Consider the following 20,368-nt stretch of genomic DNA (forward strand, 5'->3'; position numbering starts at 1 on the left):
TATTTTGTTAATACTATTAATATTTAATTTATTTTAAATATGTATTTTTTAAAGTCGATATTTTTTACATCGATGTTTTTGTGTCGATATTATTGTACTTACCTGTTTATGTATAGGAAGTAGATATTTTTTACATCGATATTTTCACATCGTTATTTTCATCGATCTTTTTAATATCTATATTTTAACATGGAACCTACAAGGTGGCTTACGAAGCCTGGTGAGGGACTTAAGTTGGGGAGTTCAGGTAACATCCAAACCCTGCACCCCTTAGGCGATGTCACTACTTGTGTTGCATGAGAGTGTCATGCGCCTATGAACAAGTGTTTGTTTAACCCTTGACCATGTCCAGACTGTCTGGTTGGGCCCAATTATGCCAAAGAACAAAGTCTTCTTGATTAGTACCATGCAAAGGGAGGATTGTGCTCCATTCACTAAATCTCTACTGCTAAAAAAAAGTGTGAACGTGGTCTGCAAGTCTGTGATGCTTTGTGGGGTGAAGGAACTTCTATGATATTCAGCAATTCCAGACATACTTACAGCACCCAGCCAGGTGAATGCTCAAAGTTAGGGTTATGCATTGTAAACACATGGGGCACCCTGAAGTACTCACATACTAATACTTGAGGCCACTGGAACACTGTGGTTCACCACAAAGGTTACGCTTCTTCAAATTATATCCTAGTGTGGTAATAGTAGGACACCTTGTCCGCCCCTTGCCCTCACATCACACAAGTCTAGACCAGGTATTCAACTGTGTAGTTTTGAGTGGTTAATTAAAGAAGCTTTAGCAAACCCAATAGGCCTGGTGTTGATTGCCTGTCTTTTGTCTTTGTCAGTGCTTGTTTTGTTGTTGCTTTTGTAAAACTTTACAGCTGGGGGGGGGGGGGATCTGCTAGGCCTTTGACAATATGAAAGAAATGGTGAAAAGCAAAAATGTTTTTTGATCCCAAAAGTACATGCTGCCATTGTCCCTATCACAAAAGGAAACTACTTTGAGTGCAAGTGTACGCCTTGTGACAGAATACAATGCCATCACTCACACTGAAGTTAGCCATTTTCTGAAGAGGCTGACCTATTGCCACATACTGTAGTAGCTGGAAGAATAGTATGAATGACACGACAACAAATCAAAGACTGGAGTGGGCTAGCTGAAAGCCCCTATGAGTAAGTTAAAAATAACATGGGAAGGATAAGTCGAGGGAACTAGTTCAGAATACACACTGGCCGTGGTTAACAAAGGGAGTCACTTTACAGCAGTTTATAAAATCTATAGCTCAATAATATGGCTGCAATTACAGTTGGAGAACAAACAGCATTGTGTGAAGATGATCTTCAGCTTGTTGCTAGTTGATTTAGGGTTTGTTGAAAGATGGTAAAAACTTATTGAGTATTATGACAGTGGGGTAAAGATTAAATAACCATTTAATTACTTCTACTCAAAGGTATCATGGCCCAGGCCCACAAGGACAATGAAGGTTTACAGTTCTTTAATGTGAATTAGAGAAAAGTAACGTATATTAAAAGAAGAGGCACACCAGGGCATTAAGAACTGCTCATTGGGCACACAAAAGCATTGAGGTTCCCCTAAAAGACAAAGGTGCATGCTACGGTTGAAAGATTGCCTGCAGATACTGGACTTAACTAAAGAAAGAGTAAAGACAGGCATGAAAGGCTCAGAAACAAATCTCCCATGGAAGAGGAGTAAAACAGATCATTGTCCAAATTCAAAATCGTGTTGGTGCTGAAGATAAATAGCTTAGACACTGAGCTTTCAAAGAACATTTACTTTTTTTCAGAAATCAAATACCTTTCACGGTAAGGCCACTCTTTGTGTGGGAGGTGACGTGACAGCCCATCCCAAAGACTCCCTGGAAATGTTCGACCTAAGGCTCAGCTTCATAGTGCCCACCTACACTGTAGAGAATCTACTCAATTCAATCATTTCACTTTTGGAAGTAATTTAACAATGATGGGTCTAGGCGAGGCACCTGGGACAGGTCAAGAGGCCAATTATCGATATGTCTGCTCAATCACAAAAGACTGGGAGAAGTGATCAGCGCCGAACAGGGTAAAAAGTAGCTTCTCTATGTAATCTTCTGTGCACCCCGTAGGAGTAGATTCAGGAATACCAAGGATGCAAATGTTATTTCGCCTTGCCCTTACTTCCAAGTCCTCATTCTTTAATTACACTTTGCATAGCTCCAACTTTAGCTGAGTTTTAGCCTGCTGTGTGTGCACGTCTTTGGAATCAGATATGCGCTGCTCAGCGTCAGACTGTCTAGTGTGCTGCTTATTCATACGATCTTTCATATCATCCATACACCTAGAGAGTGAATCTAGCTTGTGATCAATGACACTGAGGCTCATTCTCATATACAGCAAAAGAGCTTTAATGCCATTGGTTGGGGAAGAATCACTTCTCATGTTTCCCCCATTGTCCTGCTACCATTCGTCAGATGGCGTGGGCTGCCTTGTCTGTCTCTGAGCTTCAAAGGTCAGGCGCTGCTGCTTAGCGTCCGTTTTGCCCATTGTGTAGGGTAAAAAGTGAACAAGCCACTACTACACACAGCAGAAGTGGGCGACAGCAATGTTCTAGCAGGATAGGCATAAAAAAAGAGTAATATGTATGCACACGTAATTGACAGTGACTGCATTCCTCATCATCCTGGGCACTGCGTAGCTCTGGCAGAAGGAAAGACAAGGCAGCAGGCATGCAGCATGTCAGACCACTGGCTCCTCACTGGCAAGCCCAGAAATCGGTGCTGTGGATTGTGTTTTTGAGGAGCGTAGTGGTCAGCAAAAAAAGGTATATGCAGAATTCACAGCACTTACTGGACAGCAGGAGAGTGTGGAGAGTAGGCAGGGCACTTCCCTGTGCCAATGTTATTTCTGACAGGTGTACAGTGCTGTTATATGCGTGCAGGCCCTCCTCATCGGGCCTAGGAAATGTGCAGATTGGTCGCAACTAGGCGGCTGGTCCACCTGGCTGCTGACCGGCACTACTGTCCATACTGAGCCGTCCAGGGCTACCGACCCCGTTCGACACCGTGCAGCCTCAATGATTTAGGGCATACAACAGCACCGCACCTCTGGAGCCTGGAGTCACGGGTAGCGGCGCAGGCACTGCATGGGTAAGCTTCATCCGGGGCGGTCCCTAAGTTTCTCACCCGGATGTAGGTAAAAGCAGGGGTGGGACACGCAGACAGGCTTCTTGTTCCAGGAGGGGGGTGGCAGCCCGAACGGCCTACTTGTTTTTGGGGCCAGGAGAATGGTGGTAGTCGACAGACACTACTCCTGCCACCCCCATAGCTATGCCACTGACAGTTAGCCATGGAGGCGGGTTCTGGCCACAACCACTGAGTACAGGATCTCATATCCTGATGCCGCTGAAAAGCAAGTGGCAGAGGGGGATTATCCGGAGGATATTTGCTATGACCAGAGGAGCTAGATTAAAACACTGCTATCTTGGTGCAGCGCAAAGCCACGCCCCCTCATTTTACATTGGAAAGCAATCCAACTTTAAACTCTGATCTCCATGAGCGGGCATGATCATTTTGTCATTCTGTTGTGTTATTCTACTGCAACTTCCTCAAACAAATCTTCAACAAGCATACTGTTTCTTCATTAACTGCCAGAAAATACATGGTAAACCAAATACTCTTCCACATAATACAACAAGAAAATGTCAGTCCTTGTGACCTGCTTGTTAATCTACATCATACTGACATGAGAAATTGAACGAACACCTGCATTTAAGAATATTTGACAAATCCATTTGCAGGAAAATTAAGCCATGGTTTACAGATAAATTCTCTAAGAGAAGATTATAACTTCAAGCAGCTGAAATGCACTGGCTAAATCCTACGAACCTCAGCTAAAATGCAATGATGAAAGACATTAGTGAAAGAAGCCCGTAGTAAAATAAAGTGCAAAAAAGCTGTACTTTTGTTGGATGTGCCATTGTATGTAACCTGGAGATTCCTTCAGCTTCCCCTCGATTTGGACATCAGTTTTTAATGTTAAAATGTCTAAAGTCATGAAAGACATTGAGGGTGAGATCTTGCATTGTAGGATTTTGAAGAGGAAACTAGGTCCATGGTGCAAACGTATGTATCTATTTCTAAATGAGGCCTTACTGCTTTGATCCAGCAGAGCTGTCCATGAGGTTCACCAGTAGACATTTGCCCGCCAAATATTTTCAGCCATTTGCATCGACATCAGGCTCTGAAATTGGAACTATTTTTTCCTTTTTTACTTCTGCGGGTCAAATACATTTCTGCTAAAAAGGAGAATTTGTTAGAACTATACTGAAAAAACCTTCAATGGACCATGTGGATCCTAGCAACAACTGGCCCTTTCCCCTCCTTCCTTTTCTGTTGAAAATGTTTAGATAGAACAGTGTTCTTCAACTGCACGACCACGTGGAAATCTAACACACTATTTGATTCTACTTCCTCCTGGTTTGGCCCAGGAGGAAGTACAGAACTGGCAGTCTCATTTTTGGTCGACCTGCAGATGATGATGGACGCTTGAGGCCAAAGAGCCTTATTGCTTCTGGACCTCTCTGTGGCAATCGACACACCCTAGATCATGCCATACTGCTGACAAGATTGTCCGACTTAGGCATTAAAGGCCTCGGTAGTTTATGGTTGGAATCATTACTAGCCGACAGCAGATAATGTCAATACCACCTTTTTTCTTTACTTCTAATAATGTGTGGTCTGCAGGATTCTAATCTTTCCCCTCTCCTTTTCAACACGGATTTCTCCCTCTGGCACTTTTGTTGTGTCTCCCAGTCAGGGACCTAACCCAGAAACCACTTCCCTAATGTCAGACAGTCTGGAAGATAACCACTGGTGGAGGTCTACAAACTATCTCAATTTAAATCTGGTACTTCTGCTAACCTCACCTAAAATCAGACTGGTTGATCTCCATTGACCTGCCAGCTTGGGACCTCCTACTGTGCCTACAAAATCTATTTGCACGCTGGGGATCTAGATTAATTCTTATCTTGACGTGGCGACTCAAGTCACCAACATTTCTACATTTTGTTTTTCCCACTTTAAAACTCTGGGTAAGATACTCTCACTTTTAGGACACAGTCTCAAAGTACCCAAAGTTAATACTTTTATTTATTTGAGGCTCGACTAGGACAATGCAATAATGTTTGATGCCCCAAAGAAACACCTAGCTCATTTTCAAATAGTCCAGAATGTGGCTATTTGCTTTCTTGTGTAGTAAAAAATGTGGACTCTAAAAGGAGCAAGACACCACTTTATTGGCTTCCAGTGTATGCCAGAGTTATTCTAATGCCATGACCATAGTGCACAAAGCAATTAAACTTTCAATTACCGGATGTCATGGCCAACAATTCTGATGGCACAGTTAATTCAAGAATCTGAGAGCAGATTGCCTATCCCTACCTCAAATTCCAAAGACAAGTACCACTACTTATGGAGAGAGAACTTTCTCTGTAGCTGCAGCAAGGGGCCTGGAATGCACTACGTGTAGATCTTCACAAGCAATCCTGCATCACCCGATTCAGGCTATAAAAACGTTCTCTTCAATGAACAACCCACCCTACCAACAAGCCTTATGGTGTAGAGTAAGGAAAACTGCATTGCCGAACGTTGTGCTTTATCAAATACTCAGACTGACTAACCGTGCAGACAAATCTCAATCAGAGGATTGAAGAAGTTAACAGGCAGTGTTTTCAAAAATACAATCAGTCACAAAGGGAGTTGCAGCAATAACACTGATGTGTTCTTAAATTCCAGTAACCCATTTTTAAATACCAAAGGCAGATCTTGTGCTTGGCGGACGCGCCATAGACCAGAAGAGGCCTTTATTTCAGTCCCGAACCACCCCTGTGGGAAATTACCACCTGTCATAATAACCGGTCCCTGTCTGTCTTGTGGGTATTTCTACGCACTGGTGGCTGAATCGAATCGTACACCTATTTTTCTGCCCATTTTTTCTGTTTTCCACAAACTAACTCTCACAAAGTCAGCGCCCTTATAGACTGGGAGTTTCCTCTCTACGCGTGGTGAGGGTGGGAGTGGACCTGGGGTTTGGCAACATTGTTTCTTTTCCTTTTCCAGACATGACATGTAGGGTACATCTCCTGATGCATGAAAGGCAAAGCCCCAGTGGTAGATAGGTGGCTACCTTGGACTGACTGCCGGCAGTGGTTCCACTGGTGGAGAATCAGCGCATTCCCTGCATCACATGAGGCAGAGGGAACACAAGTTAGACAGGAGAAAAGAACTTCCCTTTCACAGCGGTTCTCCTATCAAGACAAACTCTAACTCACTCCCTTAGAAACATCTGGTGAAGCCCATTGTATTCACTGAAAGTTCCAGGGCACGTTTCTTCCACATCCAGAACCTCATGCTGCTACCGGATGGATAAAAGGAACATTATCCTCAGTTTACAGCTACACGGAGAACATTAAAATGGGAACTACAGATGGTTGGAGCGCTGAGTGGATCACACACTGGGCTACTGTACGTTTTCAGCCGGTGTTCCTAGGGAACGGCTGATGCAACACAGCCAGCCACTGCAGTGCTGCCCTTCAAGCAGTACACAGGCTTCCACCCCTTCCCGCCCACACACTGGCACTCTGCCCTGCAAGCCTAAATCAGGCTCATTCACTAGCTGCCCTCTCTTCAAGGACTGACTCGAAGGGGCCAAACACAATAATAGCTTTGTGGAAGACTCCAGCGGGGGCTTGACCATGTGCAACTGCCCTGGGACACCCACGACTGACATGACATGATGTGTGCCAAGGAGAAGTATCGGTTTATTGAGGAGTGATTATAGTCATGGCTGGAAAGAAAAGGAATCCTTCTGGGTGCAGGTTCGGGCTGCTATTTCTGTACCGGATCTGGGATCATGCCAACCAGGCAACACACTGAATTTGTCCTGGTGTTATTTTTTCCGACACCAGGACATAATTTAGCAGCACCCAAAAGCTTTTTAGGTCGAGGGACCGTAGGCTTGGCCGGAGGCCAAGACCGGAAGTCCGGAGAATTATTGATCCTTAGAGTGACTGCTTTATCCCGCCTCTCTGCTCTGTCTCTCCTCCATTGGCTGGCTTCCTAAACGGAGACCAGCCATTGGAGGAGAGAGCCGTTCCTCCAAATAAGCTCCGTCTTTTTCGGATTCGGGGGCGTGTTCGTGGTGTTCTTTCCACTTTTAAGCCACGTCCCCGAATCCGAAAATTCTTCTGAGTTGCGGCCGCCATTTTGTTTCCTGCCTGCCGGCTGTTCTCTCTCCCCTTACTTTCTCCCAGCCTGCGCAGTTCGCCTCCTCCCCCAGCTCCACTTGTGCTCGTTTTTTTTTTTCACTCCTTGACTCCATTTATCACTTCCACTTCTCATCCTATTTTCCTCCACTATTATTCATTATTTTTCCTTGCCCATCCTTGGGTCCGTTTTCCATACCCTCTAATTGTGCATGTTCAATAATGTTGTAATTGTTGATAATGACTTCATGTGTTTGTGCTTGCTATATATTTTTTTTATATCTTTACGTTATCCTCGTAGATGTTATTCACTCGTAGCATTTATTTTTCGCCTTGGACAGCGCAGCCCGCATAGTCTCTTTTCTAGCTTTGTTGATTAAGGGGTTGCACATCCGGGTTCATTGGGTATTATTTCCTGCAGTCACCACACCGTTGGCCATACTCCAGGCGGCGTTTTCAAATACCGGCATGGTTTTCTGAAATCACTGGTCTAAAAGCTCACAAGTATGTAGAGAGCCTTTAGATGCTCAAGTATCCACTCTTGTAACCGCACAGAGAAGAGTATTGCATGTTTATTGAGCACTACGCTTACCCACTTTTCAATCGGTCTTAAGCTATCTTATGGACCGGCACTGCTTGCCCTCCACGTACGTTGCTTGTACGGCAGGCAGCGTTTAACTGAATTAGCATTTTTTCAGATTTTCACGTTCGTATGTCTCGGCGTTTACTGGTGTATTTTTTCCATCTTGAAGTCAGATTTTCACGCTCTTATTTCACGACACGCTACTAATTTTTCCTTCAGAGTCACTCACTAAGTCACGAGTGCATGGGTTCTCCTAATTTTTTTCCACAGTTATGGATTATTTTCTTTCCGCACTTCAATCCACTATCTGCCATATTGTGCATTCTGCTGTTGCTTGGATTCAGATACATATTCCCCCTTCTTCTCACTTCACAGAAAATTCCCCCTGAGGAAGAGCAGTGGCTCGAAATGCATCGGGGACATATTTTCAATGCGATGACCTGCTAAAAAGCTTTCACATGTGTCAAGATCATCAAGCATCTTTGGATTATATAAATGCTGATGGAATGATCACGTTTCTGCAAATATGAAGAAATAAATTCAGGAATAAACCTCGGATTTCTTGAAAAATAATACCAGTTTCTTTGAATTTCATGAAAAGCGATCTGTATCGCCTTAGGAGTGCTTCAGATTCCAACCCTTCCCGGGGAAGGGCATCTTCCACAGTTGTTACCCTTGCACCTCTAAGAACAGGAGGTGATAATCTCTATCACCTTTTTTGAACTTTTGGAAGAAGATTTACCCGATTCATCCACCCAGGAGTGTAACGGTTCCTCTTCTTAGTACTTTTTATAAATAAACTGAATTACACATTCGAGGTGAAATTGGCACCAAAATACAGTTTTGCCCCATTTAGGTCTGAAAGTTCCAGTGAGGTAATCGTGTAAACAGAGTGCGGATCCATTATCACTTTTGTGATAAATGTGCTCCTTATGGCACTTTAAATGTTCTTATTTCCCTGGCTCAGCCATAATCAGATTCCAGACATTTGTCTACCCTCCCTCCCCTCTCTCCCTTCTCCAATGGGCCAAGTTAATTACTCAGCTGGCCAGAATGAGGATCAAAGGCCACTCTACACAATAGAGAACTTAACAGTGCTTGATCCAGTTCTTAGGAAAGGAAGGAGCAGGGAGATGATCTGTATCTGCTGATAGACATTTTAAGATAGAGGAGCAAAGATGGCAAAAAATGCCCAGCTGGAAACAGAAGCCTCTTGGTGCCCCTGAAGGGATGGACTGAAAGACTTTAACTCTAACTTGACACTAGGATTTGGACAATGGTGTTCCTTAGGAACAGTTGGGGGAATGGATGGTTCCCATAAGCCTTCTGAGAAGTGGCTTGACTCCACTGATAAACAAATCCCCTTCAAGACGCCAGGAGGCTGCGAGACCCGGGTGGTGCAGCAAGGAGGGTATTCGCTTGCTAACTTTGGACGGCTTATGGAAGACATCACCGAAGCAGAAAAAACACCATGAGTCAGGTAGAGGATAGATCATATAGAGGATAGCTTGAAAATCAAGCTCCCCACAGGATGTGCTCTTTAGATCCCAGAAGGCCTGATGAAAACGCCCCTGGTGGGTATTGCTGGCAACCAGGAAAAAAGGCCGCCCTGCGAGTCTAGATAAATCAGTGCTGCAAACCTGGTCCCCGAGGGACCAAGGTGGAGAACAAAGCACATAGTGCTCCATCCAGATTCTTTATGTTTCTCCCAGGGAAAGGCCAAGCCACCAGGAGTCTGCGCTTCAAAAATCATTTACATTTTTTAGAGGGAGAGATAGTGAGTAGGCCCCCCTCCCCAAGCAGAATTTGTTTCCCCCTGGAAATCTCAGACTCAGAGCCCGGCTCAAGAAGGACCTGTCCTGGGGGACCCTATTTCCCTGGAAAAGGGGGGAAAAGCTGAACGCCACTGCTCTCCAACATTTCAGCCGCACCGCCTTCCACTCCCTTAGCCCTTGAAGGAGGGCAGCGGTGGATGCACAGCCCTGCTACAATTCACTGGCAAGGTTCTGGGTGGAAAAGGGAGCATTACGGCGCCTGCCTAGGAACTGAGTGGTGTTGGCTGGACTCGGCTCGGACATCTTTGTTGCACTTGGCATATCATTGTATGAAAAGTTCCAATCTGGTCTGAAACTAAATCATTCGTTCTTGCTACAAATTTGTGTTTTACTCATCGATTTATTTTTGTCATGTCTTTATTGTTTATTACATATTATTTGGGCATTTTTCACAATTTGACTTTCATGGCAGTGTTTAGATGTTTTTCCACACGGATTTGTTTTCCCTCGCTGTGCTTGCTCCCCTGCGCCCTGGCTGTGCTTGCTCCCCTGCCCCTGGCTGTGCTTGCTCCCCTGCCCCCTAGTTCCCTTGCCCCCTGGCTGTGCTTGCTTCCCTGCCACCTGGCTGTGCTTGCTTCCCTGCCCCCTCGCTGTGCTTGCTCCCCTGGCTGTCTTTGCTCCCCCCGCTCCCCAGGCTGTGCTTGCTCCCCTGCCCCCTGGCTGTGCTTGCTCCCCTGCCCCCTGGCTGTGCTTGCTCCCCTGCCCCCTGGCTGTGCTTGCTCCCCTGCCCCTTCGCTGTCCTTGTTCTCCTGTGTTTGTATGTGGCTCTGGGTGTGTGTGTGTGGCTCTGGGTGTGTGTGTGGCTCTGGGTGTGTGTGTGGCTGTGTGTGTGTGTGGCTGTGTGTGTGGCTCTGGGTGTGTGTGTGGCTCTTGGTGTGTGTCTGTGGGGGGGGGCTCTTGGTGTGTGTGTGGGGGGGGCTGTGTGTGTGGGGCTGTGTGTGTGTGGGGGGCTCTGTGTGTGTGTGGGGCTCTGTGTGTGTGTGTGTGTAGGGGGCTGTGTGTGTGGGGCTCTGTGTGTGTGTGGGGGGCTCTGTGTGTGTGTGTGGGGGGGGGCTCTGTGTGTGTGTGGGGGGCTCTGTGTGTGCGGGGGGGCTCTGTGTGTGCGGGGGGGCTCTGTGTGTGTGTGTGGGGGGCTGTGTGTGTGTGTGTAGGGGGCTCTGTGTGTGTGTAGGGGGCTGTGTGTGTAGGGGGCTGTGTGTGTGGGGGGGGTCTGTGTGTGGGGGGGGTCTGTGTTGGGGGGGTCTGTGTGGGGGGGTCTGTGTGTGGGGGGGTCTGTGTGTGGGGGGGTCTGTGTGTGTGTGGGGCTCTGTGTGTGTGGGGGGGCTCTGTGTGTGGGGGGCTCTGTGTGTGTGGGGGGGCTCTGTGTGTGTGGGGGGGCTCTGTGTGTGTGGGGGGGGGTTGTGTGTGTGGCTCTGTGTGTGTGTGTGAGGGGGCTCTGTGTGTGTGTGTGGGGCTGTGTGTGTGTGGGGGGGGCTGTGTGTGTGGGGGGGGCTGTGTGTGTGGGGGGGGCTGTGTGTGTGGCTCTGTGTGTGTGGGGCTCTGTATGTGTGTGGGGCTGTGTGTGGGGGGGCTCCGTGATATTTGATATTTGATATTTTGATATTTGTGGGTATTTGTAAAGCGCGAGCGTTCGCTCCCAAGGGAGCATCATGGCGCTGGGCGAGTTACGGAGGAATAACTGAGAAAAAGTGGTGAATAAAAGATAGAGCTAAATGGCAGCCAGGACAGAGGAGTCTGATAGTTTGTAGACCCATGTCTTGAGAAGTTTCCTGAAGTTGTTCTCATTGTTAATGGCTCTAAGGTCGATGGGTAAGGTGTTCCAGGCTTTAGCTGCCAAAACATTAAAAGATTTTCCTCCTCTGGTCTTATATTTAAATCTGGGGATTTGAACAAGGTTAGTCCCAGAAGATCTCAGGCAGCGCGAAGGATTGTAGCGCTTGAAGCGGTTTACAAAGTAACGGGGTCCTGTATTTTGCATGGTTTTATGGACTGTGAGAAGCAGTTTGAAAAAGATTCTTTTGTGCAGTGGCATCCAATGAAGTGAGTTCAAGGCTGCAGATGCAGATGACCTTCTGGGGAGTTGTAGAACCAGTCGAGCTGCAGCATGTTGTAAACTCTGCAACTTCCTGAGGGTAGATTTTTTCACCCCAGCCATAAGGCCGTTGCAGTAGTCAAGTCGGGAAAGTAAAAGGGCTACCGCGACTGACTTTCTGGCTGCAATTGGGAGGAAATCAAAGAATTTCCTCAGAGATTTTATTAGTCCAAAGCATCGACCGGCAGTGATCTTGACGTGGTCGTCAAAAGTAAGGGAAGAGTCAAATTGTACGCCCAGATTTCTGGCTGATGTAACTGCACTGGGAGGAGCCTCGGATCCTGTGGGCCACCAATCTTTAGGGGAAAAAGAAGGATTCTTGCCTATTGGGATGATCTCTGTCTTTGCGCTATTGCATCTAAGATGATTAGTGTTTAGCCATTCAAAGACATCGGAGAGGCAGTTTTTAAAGCGGAGCTCTGCGTCCGTACGCTGTTTGTCAATGGTGACGACCAATTGCGTGTCGTCAGCGTAGGACGTGACCAGGATCCCATGTGACTCTATCACAGCTAAGAGGGGTGCCATGTATATATTAAAAAATAGGGGGCTCAATATGGACCCCTGAGGCACTCCAGATGTAATTGGCTTTTCGCTGGAAAGATATGGTCCTAGTGCTACGGTCTGGGACCTGTTTGATAAGAATGATGAAGTGTGTGTGTGTGTGGCTCTGTGTGTGTGGCTGTGTGTGTGTGGCTCTGTGTGTGTGGCTCTGTGTGTGGGGGGGGGTCTGTGTGTGGGGGGGTCTGTGTGTGGGGGGGGGTCTGTGTGTGGGGGGGGGTCTGTGTGTGGGGGGGGGTCTGTGTGTGGGGGGGGGTGTGTGTGGGGGGGGTGTGTGTGTGGGGGGGTCTGTGTGTGGGGGGTCTGTGTGGGGGGGCTCTGTGTGTGGGGGGGGCTCTGTGTGTGGGGGGGGCTCTGTGTGTGGGGGGGGCTCTGTGTGTGTGGGGGGGCTCTGTGTGTGTGGGGGGGGCTCTGTGTGTGGGGGGGTTCTGTGTGTGTGTGGGGCTCTGTGTGTGTGTGTGGGGCTCTGTGTGTGGGGCTCTGTGTGTGGGGCTCTGTGTGTGTGTGTGTGTGGGAGGGGGCTCTGTGTGTGTGTGTGGGGGGATCTGTGTGTGGGGGCTCTGTGTGTGGGGGGGGCTGTGTGTGGGGGGGGCTCTGTATGTGTGTGTGTAGGGAGCTGTGTGTGGGGGGCTGTGTGTGTGGGGGGGCTCTGTGTGTGGGGGGCACTGTGTGTGTGTGGGGGGGCTCTGTGTGTGTGTGGGGGGGCTCTGTGTGTGTGGGGGGCTCTGTGTGTGGGTGGCTCTGTATGTGTGTGGGTGGCTATGTGTGTGTGGCTCTGTGTGGGTGTAAATGCAATAGGTCATGCATTTGCGAGCGATTATCCTATTGGCATTGTAAATGACAATGCCATTTATTTAACGATTAAGCTATTGGCAATGTAAATGACAATGCCATTTATTTAAGATGTAAAAAAAAAAAATGTCATGCGCAATGCCAACAGCTCTACCTTTAATAATGCCGAGACCATTGCATTGTAAATGCTTGTTTCATTCTCTTCCAATCAGCAACCTACAGACTGGGCGAGAGCATTCTTGTTTTCACTTCCAGTCAGGCCCAAAACAAAGGCCTGATTTAAAGGCCCATCAGCACTTCTTTTGTCCAAGTATCACCCTGGCTGTGAGGTATCTGGAGCCTATTGCCTAGATGCCAGTGCAATGGAAGGAACCAAACGCACAAAGCAGGTTACTACTCCACAAGTACTTAAAAGAAACTACTGAAGGCAGGCTTTAAACTTTATTCAGTCTCCCTATCTGAGAGATGTGTCTACACTTTAAGAATGATCGATTTATCTTATGGATAATTAATTACAGAAATAATCATTCAAATGTCACATACTAATATTTTGTATTTAATTCTTTTACAGTAATACTCAATCCAGTGTATAGTGTCAGAATGCTTTACATCCCAGACAGAAACACAAATCAGTATGTAAGTTAATGTACAAGAAATGTTATAAAAGACAGTGAGGGTGCTTAAGTGTAGGAATAACATATTGTCCGTACTTGTGGACATTAGATGTTAAGAGTGAATGAATGTTCAGGAGAAACACAAAGATATCAAATGTAACAGTGATAGTGACTGTCTGTTCTAACAAGAATGTATTACTTCCCAAAGCAACCCTTATTTGCAGTCTTAAAACAACAAATTAAAAAAAAAAATTAGGATGTAAACCCACGACTTCCATTCGCATGGAGCTCCCTGATGCTAGTCAATAGATCACTGTGCTATATTAGAAGGATTGCACCTTATGAGCTGGAAGCAACAGATTTCTTAGATGCAAAAGCAGTAGCCCGGTTACCCATCAACATAAAATAGAAATCTGTGATTTGCATCGTAGAGGATGTACTTTGCAGCAAGCACATTAACCCTCTAAGCACTCACTTTATGAGTCAAAACTGCGATTACACGAAACTCCGAACCCTCCGGGAGCAGAGTTAACCAACAGCGTTCTCTTACAGCTACAATCCCCTCAGGCTGCTGGAGCAGGTCTCCTAACACTAGAAGATATTTTAAGATGCAGCCTCTTTGCGACCGAATAACTAAACGAGAACAGATTTACTGACACGTGTGTCCTTGTTGCCACGCGTGACCCCAAGGGTTCTAGGGCTAATTTTTTTTCTAATTCCAACACTGATTATATACAGCCCAGACCTACCAAAAGAGATTATGTGCTGGTCCCGTACTGGTCCATAATTTCTGACCATAACATTATTTTTGCACATTCAAAAGTGGCCTGTGTGAGTAATATGAACCCCGTCCCGCCCTAGAATCTGACCCAGCCCCTTATCTGACCGCGTTATTGCGTGTCCATGGCAGCACAGGAGAGCATACATGAGTGACCCACTCAACCTGCAGCGGTGCGTCCCCCCGCCCCCAGAACACCACCCGGTGGAGACAGATGGGCTGCGCATTCACCCCGACCAGCGACAGAACGCAGAGTTCTAAAAACAAAAAGATAGATAAGCAACTTACATCGTAGAGGACTGCGACCCCGCCGATAAGGGCACAGAGATAAAACACGAACCGCCAACTGCAAAGGAAACGGGCACATGGTTATTATTTGGTTTTATGAGGGACACGACAGAACTTAAATAATTGCTTTGGTACAACACATCCGGCCCGGAGCGCGTGCACAGGGGCCTTAAGGTACTTTTTGTGACATCAGGCTGATCCCCTGGTGGACAACTGCCGGGGAAGATGCGGGGATGTCTAGGGCGAGTCACGTTTACGTCAAGATGTGTTTCTTTCTCTATTCGCCTTCCTATCACTCTTTTCCTACTTCCTTTTTGTACTGTCCTACCGTCCATTCTTCTATCTTGTCTTCCTGAAATGTCCTCCTAACTTTCAAATCCATTTCCCATTCTTTGTCATGGCCATTGTCTGATTTCCTTCCTTTGTTCCCTTTTCACTTCTTTCTCCTTTTATATTTTTCTTTTCCCACCTTCGTCTTTCCTCTGGTCTATTTTATGTACTCCTATTCCATATTTTCACTATTTACCTTTTATTCTACACATTTTGCTTGCTTTTCTCTCTTGGTTCTTTTGTCAACTTTTGATTTTTCATTCTGTCTCTTAACTTTCCTTATTTTGTCTTGCACTCTATCTTCAATCCTGTCTTTTTAGTTCTTTTCTTTCTTTAGTTGTCCTTCCTTCCATTCACTTAACTTTTCATTGTTAACCAGTTTTTCTTCTTTTCTCTCTCGTCCTTTACTTTTCTTCTTTTACTTTGTATGTCTTCGCTTTACTTCTCTAGCTTTCTACCTCCTTTCTTTTCTTAAACCTGACTTTTCTTTATTATTTCCTTCTTTTTATCTCTTCTAGTCTTTCGATGCTCTCAAGTATCTTAGCTTCCTTATTCTCTTCTATCTTTGGCTTCGATGTATTCATTTCTATATTTTCCATTTCTGTTTAGCTTTTCTTTTATCCTTTACTCAGTCACAGTTTATTAAAATGTCTTCCTTTGCCTCGTCATTTTTTTAATCTCCATTCCCTCTTTCGCCCTGCATCTGAACATCTCTTCTATTCTTTACTTGCACTTATTTGCCCAAATGCATTTCCTTCGTTCTTGTAGTGAAACAGCAGCACATGGGAGCATACACACAAAACCACACACACAATCTGCAATCAATCAAACAGCATTTACAGTGCTCGCCACTGTCACCCCTGGGGTGTATCTGGGCGCTGGGCTACGAGGTCTCCATCGAAAAGCCAGGTGTTGAGGATACAGAGGGAAGAAACGAGCAGAACAGGCAAAACAGAGAGCAGAAAACGAGCAGGCAAAACAGAGGGCAGAACAGCCAAAACAGGGCAAGAAACGGGCAGAGGAGGCACAAGCAGAGGGCAGCTGGTATCAGACTGCGGGCAAGCTGGACAGGAGATCTGTAGCAGGGGGGCAGGCACAAGGGCCTGCAGAGTCGGCCCTAGCTACTGGGCAGTTTTAATTAAATAGCATTTGAATAGGATACGTCTTTTTGATGGCATTCCCCCCCCCCCCCCCCAAAAAAAAAATCATAAAAAGTAACATTGTTTTGGTCACTTTAGTTGCTTTGCCAAGTTTCTTGCAGACTGGTTAAGTAATAATCTCAAAAGGTGTATTTACATATCACAATCCTTTAATAATGTTTGCCTCATGAAAAGCTACTGCACGGATTTCCAGTAAACATAGCAGAACAGCAGTGCTCGGCCAACCTGGAATCCTCTGTAGTTTGATGTAAATCTGAGTAGTTGTTTTCGAAATATTAACAGCACTAAATTGATAGTTTTGTTCTGGGACCGGTTTGAGAAATTAAATCTGAATGAAAAGTCCAATCCAATTGCCCGTGGTTCAAACAGTGCCTACAGACTCTGACTGGCAGAAAAGAGTAAATCACTTTTTCTCTGGCATCCATTACAAGGCTAAAGTGTGGCTCAGGGATCTCAAAACGAGTTTTGAAAACAAATAGCAAGACAATCTCTATTGGGTGCCAGGGCACACAAGTGAGGGGTCGAATGGCACTTTGTCATCAAAACAACAAAATAGAGACCCAAATATTAGCACCCAGACCTGGTGGTTCCTAGCCCTCGATATCGACACATTCAAAAACTAGCCTGGGAGGCAAATGCAAAGTATAACATTTGGGATGGAGGTGAGCATGTCCATGACCCATGCTACGCAGGCTCTGGTGGGTGGCTGCGAACACCGCAGATCACAGGTTTGCTCTGCCTGCCCTTTGCGGTGCTTGGTAGGTTTCGGCAGAGAGGTGATGGATCCAGGGTATGATAAAAAGCCAAATCCCAAAGAGACTGTAGACTGCAATGCAATCAAAGCATGGACGGTAAACCTCAGATACCGGTCCACCTACACCAGAAAATACAGAAACGAGCAGCTAGATGCTAACAGTTCACCTCATTCTCCAAGACGGTGTTCTTCCTTCTTAAGCACTATGGTCTCCAGACAAACTCTGAGCTTGAGGACAGGATAATGAGGAGTGCTGGAGATGCCACGACCTGGTGCCAGCATAGAACACACGATAGTACAATATAGCAGCCAGAATTTCTGGTGAAATGTTACTGAGAAAATGCTAGCAATATTCTATCTGGGATGCAATAAATCAGTGACTTGCATTCTTCACTCCTTAGGATAATGTCCCTCTGAACCGTGGAACCAGGATCAATCGGCTTGATAACTTCTGGCACTCACCCTACAAAGAATAACAAATAAGTGGAAATCTCAGGACCATTTGCCGCTGTCTCTGTAGGTGTAGGGTAAAAATTAAATCCACGCCCTTAAAATTAAATCCACACCCCAAAAACTACCCCACCCCATGCCCACCCTGAGCCCTAAAAATGTCCCCTACATACTTGAACTACCCCGACCCCGACCCAGCCCTTACTGCCCTGAGGCCTACAACTGTCCCTTTTACCCCACCTCACCCTTAGCCCTAAAAACGACCCATCACCCTAAAAACTACTCCGACTCCCAGCCGACCCACCGAGTTCTAGAACTGCTCCCTACCCTACAAGCTACCCAACCCCTTCCGGAGTCCTAAAACCAAGCCCCACCCCAAAAAACGACCTACTCTCAAGACTCGGCCCAAACCCCACTTACCTCACCACATCCTCTCCAAATTGTCCTTCTTCCACCCAATTGCTCGGCAACTAGACCGAACATTGCTAACACCACACATATGCGCGGTTAAGGCATATGCGCGGTTAAGGCATATGCGCGGTTAAGCTTGCGTTGGTCAGACACTATTAGCCGAGTCCGCATCATTCCGACTGGTTCCTTGGTGGGGGGAGTGGGGATGTAGGGGAAGGAGGAAGGGGCTTATGCCCCTTCATCCCAATGTCAAATGTGTTACACAAATAACAATTTAAATACCACAGTTTTGTTTAATTTATTTGATCGTTGTACTCATCCCGATGCTGGGTGTCTGCGTGCTGTACGTCGTACAAAAAATATATATGGACAAAAAATTGTGTGTGCAAATCAATGTCCACAATGCGTTACCCAAGACATGGTTACAAAGTGTAGGAGTCACATGCACTTCATTGCTCACTGTGATATACTGGAAGGATTACAACATATGAACTGCAAGTAACAAAAGATCTTTGTGTTAACACCTTCCATGCTCATGACGAGCTGAGCTCGTCATGAGCCACGGTGCTCATGACGAGCTGAGCTCGTCATGACCGTTAGAACCCTCGCAAATTGGGCAAATTCCTCTGCTGTGCGAGCGTTCTAAAGAAACGGGTGTGGTCATGACGAGCTCAGCTCGTCATGAGCACACAACCACCGTGGCTCATGACGAGCTGAGCTAGTCATGAGCACCGGGGCGCTGCGCGCGCCCCCTCTCCCCCAGCACAGCGGGGGGAATATGCCCCGCAGGGAAGGGGTTAAAAGCAATAACCCACTTACCCAGCTATGTAAAATAAAAATCTGTCATCTGCATGTTACATAATGTGGTTTGCAGGAGATACATTAACCCCCTATCCTACTTTGAATCAAAACTCAGGCTAGACAAAATACAGATCTCTACAGCAAATGCGTCAAGCTCTAGAGTTATCTTACTATTATTCCCCGAAATCTACTGGGCACTCAAAAATCTCTGCAGCAGGTGCATTAACCCCAGAAGATATTGTAAAATGCAGACTTTGCAACCAATTAGGATGAAGAGATATACTGCCACATTTCTTCTTGCTGCCAATATCTTAGCAGCCGAGTTTAAATAAATAAATGTATAATTCGAGTCCCAGATTTTGTGTCAGGGTTGAGTTTTTTTTTTTGGCACAACCACAACACAAAATCTCACTTGGCAAATTTCATATTGCACTCAAATATAGTTGTGATAAAGCTGCTCAACATATGTCAAAGGTTTTAAGATCTGATGTGACCTTGTAATGTCACTTCTTGTGAGGTCATTGGTTGTGACGTCACTTACTGTGATGCCACGTGCGATGTCATACACCATGATGTCACTTTCTTACTGCCTAACTTGGTTAGTTCCCCCACTTCTTTTTTTTTTTAAGACTTGTACCCTGGTGACTTGTAGGAAATTGTTCACAGTACTGTCACCATGGCGATGCACTCGAAGGTGTGCAGGAAAGTTCCATTCTAGCAGCATCGTGTGATTAAAGGCATCTAGTATTAAGGACCTGTAAATGTTTTAAACAGTGTGTGCTATGACGTTGGGCTCCCTCGTGAGGGTGAGAGTTTTTCTTGCTAAATCTATTCCTCAAGGCCTTTTTGTGCTATTTATGTGAGCACGCAGAGGTGTAAGGCTATTAAATGACTCCAAGTGTATTGTTCCTGAGCGGCCTTCTAAACAGATGCTCAATTTCATATCTCCAAGTGAGAACCATCTTACTTATATACACACCTGCTCTGCATTGGAGCGGTCTGTGGATAAAGGGTGCTGCTGTCATCAAGCCTTATGCTAAAAAATACTGGCCAACTCATGGGGCATGCCAACATCTAGGAGCGGGAGCAGTGTAGTCCTGATACATACTTTGGTGCTCCCCAACTAGAACTCTCTTTTGATTAGGAGGACTCATACAATGAAGATGGAACATTCTCATAAGAATGACAGACAAAGACTCTGGTTTCAATGATTTGCATAAGAATTAATTGGCAGAATACAGAAAATGTGCCACAAGCAATTTAGAAGCAAAGCATATAAGTTAGCAGTATAAAGAACTCAGTACAGCTCTAAATGAAATCTAGCATAGATTTGCCTTCCAAGATGGGAAATAAGGGGTACTTCTTGCTAGCAAAATCCACACATACATGGCTTTAGAAAAAGATGTTCATATAGTCTCGGGGAATACAGGATTCTCGGTGTTGGACCAATAGGAAATATCCTAGAAGAATTATTTTACTACAGAACACATTTGAGGATTTTGTTAGCATAGTGGTACATTGCACTTCAACCATTCTAACAGCCTTAGGCGTACAGTTAAGCTGATACATTGTTCAACATAAGCCTGGGACAGTAAGAGCCGTCCTTGATTAAGTACAACAAGGACATTTCTCTAAGAACACTTTCTGCTTACTCAAGTGAAACTAGACTAGTT

The 20,368-nt window shown here is 45.8% G+C and overlaps 1 protein-coding gene across 1 annotated transcript in view; it reads right to left on the reverse strand.

Annotated features, from left to right (window-relative positions):
- Nucleotides 1-20,368, reverse strand: part of CERS3 (ceramide synthase 3) — a 351,845-nt gene that overhangs the window by 61,412 nt on the left and 270,065 nt on the right. Inside the window, exon 4 of the mRNA XM_086958063.1 lies at nt 14,790-14,847. Within this exon, the coding sequence (XP_086814189.1) occupies nt 14,790-14,847 (58 nt within the window). The remainder of the gene's footprint in view (nt 1-14,789; nt 14,848-20,368) is intronic.

The sequence above is a fragment of the Lissotriton vulgaris genome, chromosome 2_1 (assembly GCF_964263255.1).
Source record: "Lissotriton vulgaris chromosome 2_1, aLisVul1.2, whole genome shotgun sequence".
Classification (NCBI taxonomy): domain Eukaryota; kingdom Metazoa; phylum Chordata; class Amphibia; order Caudata; family Salamandridae; genus Lissotriton; species Lissotriton vulgaris.